The sequence below is a fragment of the Condylostylus longicornis genome, unplaced genomic scaffold, assembly GCF_029603195.1.
Source record: "Condylostylus longicornis isolate FDR11 unplaced genomic scaffold, ASM2960319v2 ptg000100l, whole genome shotgun sequence".
NCBI lineage: Eukaryota > Metazoa > Arthropoda > Insecta > Diptera > Dolichopodidae > Condylostylus > Condylostylus longicornis.
The window spans coordinates 1103723-1109722 of NW_026578068.1; the positions used below are offsets into that span (position 1 = coordinate 1103723).

General features: G+C 23.6%; 1 protein-coding gene across 1 annotated transcript in view; it reads right to left on the reverse strand.

Moving 5' to 3' along the window:
- The window catches only part of LOC129614055 (immunoglobulin superfamily member 10-like), a 112643-nt gene extending 109139 nt beyond the window's left edge, over positions 1–3504 (reverse strand). Inside the window, exon 1 of the mRNA XM_055528441.1 lies at positions 3501–3504. Within this exon, the coding sequence (XP_055384416.1) occupies positions 3501–3504 (4 nt within the window). The remainder of the gene's footprint in view (positions 1–3500) is intronic.
- Positions 3505–6000: the final 2496 nt, after the last annotated feature.

Here is a 6000-nt window from a genome sequence, read left to right on the forward strand (position 1 = left end):
TTTTAAACCTTTAGAATAAAATATGCATGCATATGGTTTTGAAAACTTTTCTCTCAATTGATTTTTTTTTTCTTTTTTTTTCTTAAATACATCCTTCTTGCTTGTATGATGAATGATATAGGTGTAATAATGTGTTAAATAAAAACCAACATAAAAATTTTTTTTATATTTTACAATCGCAGAAGATAAATTGAAAATAAATTTTTCATCGTTTTTATTCTTTTATTATTGAGTAAAAGAAAAATCATTTTCGCATTTGGTTCCCAGCGTTATTGATTTTTCGATAAAGGAGCATTAAAATAACAAGACAACAAAATCAAAATGATGGCATTTAAAAAAAAACAAAAGCAAAATTGAAAAACTGAAAATAAAACATGTTTTCTTGGTATTCTTGATTTGACACATTAAAGCAGAGTTACTCGACTTTTGTAACAAGGGGTTTCCGGAAAAACGAGAAAGTTCGAATATATGAAAAATATTCAAAAATTTGAGAATATTGAGAAAATAATATTTTAAAAGATTCAAGTCATGGCTAAGTGTTAAAAAGTCATGCCAAGTAATAAAAAAATTAAAATTTAATTATGTAAATTTAGTATCCGAAAACTGTTATACATTACATAATAATGTTGGTTATAATACAATTTATTTGTTGAACCATCTTATCATAACCATCATAAGACATCTTATGTCTTATAGTATTCTAAATACTGAAAACCAAAACAATACCGTCAATATTTTGTTTACATATTTGTTTTATAATGCTAATGTAAAATTACTAATTTTATAACAGTTGACTTCAAAAAATATATTCGTACAATCAAACTCTAGCAATAAATTGTGTTTGAAAATCGATTCAATTAAATTTGCATCCGTGAACTCTTAAGTGTATGAAACATAGAATCGATAAATCAATATATCGATTATAAAATTAAATACGTTGTACTAAAGAAACATAGACGTCATATATTTTAAATGTCAATCGATAATCGGAACACTGCTCTTGTGTCAAAATTTTAATATGTGCAATTCAACATGAACACAATACTCTCTTTATTATCATATTAAATGTGATTGGTATAAAAAACAAAAAGAAAGTAAAAACAATCATATGGAAAATAAATCGTCGTCAGTGTCATAAAAAATAAAAAGAAAAGAATAAAAAAAAAAATTTTTTTTTTTTATTATGTGGTAATCTTTTTAGTATAGACTGTAATGTGCAGTATTTGTGAAAATTTTTTATTCGCAATTGACTTCCGGTGAAGTCGTTAGTAGTTGTTAAATTCGTGTTATACAAATACCCAGTTTATACTTATATGTACATTCATGCATACATACACATATGCATTATGCTACAAATAAGAGTAAAAATAAATGACAGAGTTTTTTTTTTCCTTTTTGTTTAACTCAAGTATATACGCTGTCAATAATTGAAAAGAAAATTTAGAAGGAAAATTGAATTTTGAAATATAAAACAAAATCATCAAAAAAAAAAAAATAAAGTATAGAACTCAGATGACTTTTGAACATTTTTTTTTATATCCATCAATCATTAGTGAATAGAAGATTTAAAGCTTGATGTACGAGAATTTAATGTTTCCGTTTTTTATCTTTGAAAGTACATAGGTGTATAAGTAGCTAAGGAGAAGAAATCCTTAAATTTTTGCCAACAAAAGAAAATACGACAAGACATCATCTAAAGAATTTACGTGTAGTTTATTTTTTTAAGTGTTGCCACAATTTTTTTGCAAATTGTAATTTACACTTTTATGAGAAGCTGTCATTTATCTTCACTCCATTTGGTTTTTTCAGTCATGCATAAGTTTTTCAGGTAGCTTAACTTCACTATTATTAAAAGGAATAATTAATTTTAACGTGTCCATGAAAGACAGATGCATAAGTTTTTGATATTTTATTCAACGACGTCTGTTTCTAATTTTAAATAATCCAGAAAGAAAGGGAATAAAAAATACGTTTATGAAATTTTGAATTAAATTTAAAAAATTTTTTTTTATTAAAGGATAATTTATAAAATTTTTGTATATTCTGCAAAGCAATTGTAATCGGTTTATTACTAAAATTTTATTATTTTAAAATCATGAAAGGATTAACATTTAAATCACTTATTTTTGTATGCTACATGAGTAGTTTGTGTGCGCATATTTGTAAATTTATAAACATTTTCATTATTTTAATAGATTCTTTTTAAAAATGGTTTGGTTGAGTCTAAAGAATTAAAAATATAACCTGTTATTTTTGTTTTTTAATTTGTCAGCTCATTTAGCAATTTGTTGTAGCAGAAAATTTTTACAGGAAAATAATAATTTTCTTTCTAATAAAATCCACTAATAATTGTTCAACATTTTCAATATATTCACCGTCTAATAATGTAGATTGAACGAGGCAAACTGATACTACAAAATATCTTCATATATCCTTTTGTATTTGAAAACAGATTTAAGCGAATGATTACTTTAAAAATTGTTCTCTTTAGCTTAAATTTATATAAATTGCAAATCTTTAATTAAGAGTTAATCGATAAATTTAATAGAATACTGAAATATTGTTAAACACAGTATACAAACATAAGCAGATAATATTTCTGAAAGTACAATATTTCTCTTGTACATATAGGTCAAAGTATTATAGCAATAGGTCATAACATTATTTTACTTAAATATTTTACTATTATTTTTTTGAAAATTTCATTTTTTTTTTCGGTTAAGGATAATAATTATTCAATTTGCATAAATGTACATATAAATGTACATATTCTCTCGTAATTCTTATGTATATACTAATATATACAAGATATGTAAAAATATCTCAAAATAATTGACAAGAAAACATAATAATATAATATCGAGACCATTCTTATTCTATAATAATAAATATGAATATAAAAATCGTAATAACAAAATGTTAAGAATTACAATACTAAAAACTACACGAAGGTATGTACCTTCATATATAGATAAAACTATGATGTAAATGAAAGTTTAAAATGTTCAAAATATGGCAAATTGTATTCGGATATTGCACATTTTCGATGTAAATAATAATATAATCCTAAAATTTACATGCAACAATATTATTTTGTTGATATGGATACCAAATACATATAATCCTTGACCTATATAATTAAAAATTTGTGATTTTAGTGTAGATGTATTGGTAAATAATGACAATAATATACATATGACATAATAATAATTATATATTCGTACATAAATATAGAAAATTATCATAAATTCATGTCAACCTGTTTAATTCTTTATCATTGTGAATCAGGGAATAAGATGTACAGATATGGTAAATTTTTAATAACACCCCAATTGGGATATAACGTAAGTTTTTTAATTTTTAAAATGGTTGAACATTATTTAACTTATGTGTCTGTCACAATAATATTTATGTTTGTATATATATATATATTATGTAGAAAATTATTAATTTACTAAAAAGGACATGTACTTTTAACTTATACAATTTTCTTTTCTTACCCATTTCTTCTTTTTTTAAGCAGTTAAGTGAATTATATGTAAATTGCTTTCAATTCTCTTTATCTTTAATAATTTATTAACTCAAATGAATATCATTCTCTTAAATATTAAATATATGTAAGTATAATATGCACATATATAATTGTATATATACAAAAAATGTTAAAGAAGCGTAAATTATTTCCTCAATTTATATGAAGAATGTTAAAATGATAGCCTATTTTATATGAAAATTAATTTAATAAATCATTTTGAATGAATGAATATTTTTTCCTTCATTTTTCTTTTGCTATTTTTTCATTCTATTTTTTCTTTTTGCTGAAATAAAATTAAACAAAATGAAAATGAAGAGTAAAAATAAAATAAGGGGAAAAAAAACTTTTAGCGATTCTCTAAATGATCTCGAAATTGACTTTCTTTCATCTTATATGAGAGTCTATACATGTATTAAGTTTCATTGTTTATTCTTTAAAAATAGAAAATAAAAGGAAATATTTATGGTGAGGCAGGACGTAAGATGGACATTACAAATACTTGTTATCTATTTATGTAAAGACTTTTAGTCGTTTAATAAAATCTAAACTAAAAATATATAGGAGACTAAAAATAGAAGAAACAGCACTTAAAAGTTTTCATTAAAATTTTTTTTTTTAAAAATCGAAAACCTTAAAAGACATGGAAAACATTTGCACTAAATTTGTTCTAAGAGACAGGAGAATTGAAAACAAATTTAAAAATTCGATTCTTACAATCGATTAAAATATAGAAAATTCGATATAGCAATAATGCTTACATATAATGAAAATAAATTGTGCTTTGCGCTACAATATTAGTCGAGAACTTATAATAGTTATACCTGTTAATATGTTGCTACATGTGGGCAACTTGAAATCAAGCACTAACATATATTACGACAATCCTACGGTTCTACAGTTCCACTTTTCTTTTAAATTTCAAAATTCCGTTTCTGATTTTCAATCTGTGTGTATGATGATCCTGCTTCGGTATATATACATATATGAATAAAAATCATAATATTAATGAAACTTCAACGTGTTGAAAGATGATGGTCACTTATTAAATGTTAGTGACGTCAAAATATTAATAAACTAAATAAGAATAGAAGCTCATCTAAGTTGATGAAATGAAAAAAAAGAAAAAAAAAAAGCGTTTTCCTTTTCGTTTTTATCCTGATTTTGTTCTTCCTATAAGAGTTGAATTGAAAAATTGCCTCAACTCAATTTTTTTTTGTTTTTTATTTTACTATGTAGTTTTTCATTTTTTTTTCTGTTTCTATACTCTTATTACTGTTATTTTTTGTGATTAAATGAATTGTGTGTGCTTGAAATCCTTTGTATATATAATATATTAATAAATATCTATCTATGTAAGTTTGTATGTGTTCTAAAGACTACTCAGGGCTTAACAAATAAAATCTAATGAGGACATTATTTTTGCTTTTCAAAATAAATTGAACGTAAACATAGAATACAAAAAAACAAAAAAAAAAGAATATAAACAATAACAAAATAAAAAGGCACAACAAATTCATAGATGCCGAAGAAATGAAATAAAAATAAAAAGGACTTCAAAGTAAACAAGAAAACTTTAGTCCTTGCTAATGTGTCAAATAAATTTAGGGAATGAGTTCTCTCACTATAATATTACTAAAAAAATATAAACACATATTCTCTTAACTGTATAAACAATATAATGTATAATTGTGTAAATATCATAGATGTATGTGTGTATGTGGGAATACAAAAATGTTTAAGTATACATGGAACGTGTTTATATTTTGTATCGCTTAGCTTATTCCTTACTCACTACTTGAATTATTGCCCTATTAAATGTGCGCGTATAACACAATAACATAGAAAATGGAATGAGGAAAAGAAATTTAATATGAAAGAATCAAAACAAAATTAAGGAGGGCGAAAAAAAAAAATATAATAACAAAAATATAGAAAAATTCCGAGATTTTTTTTGTCACTCTCATATTTTTTTTTTTTTTTTGGTTTTTTTTTTTCTCATGTATTTAATGATACATTGTGAATCATGGAACTTGTGTGTATGATCTGCATTAACAATAAAATTGGCTATATTTTTATATTTTTCTAAGCAAATTGGTAAATACCCTGTATGTATATGATATACCGATAGACCCGTAGCAAAATGAATGAGGCATTAGAATGTACGAGATCCATTAATATGAAATCCATTAATATTCCCAGAAAACGTGCATAAATCTATGATCCCTAACTTACGGATAAGATTGTAAAAAGTCAACTGAACGTCTCACATTCAAAAATCACATACACAATTTACGTTCTTCCCACTAAAAAATTGCATTATACAAAAATATTTTTCAAAAAACTCAGGAAATCTTTAAATAACCAATTAATTTTTTCCAATAAATATTTTTTTCCTCAGAACTTTACATTTAATTTTGTATATTGAAAATTAATAAATTTGAGATTTCCAAAAAAACGCTCCAGTT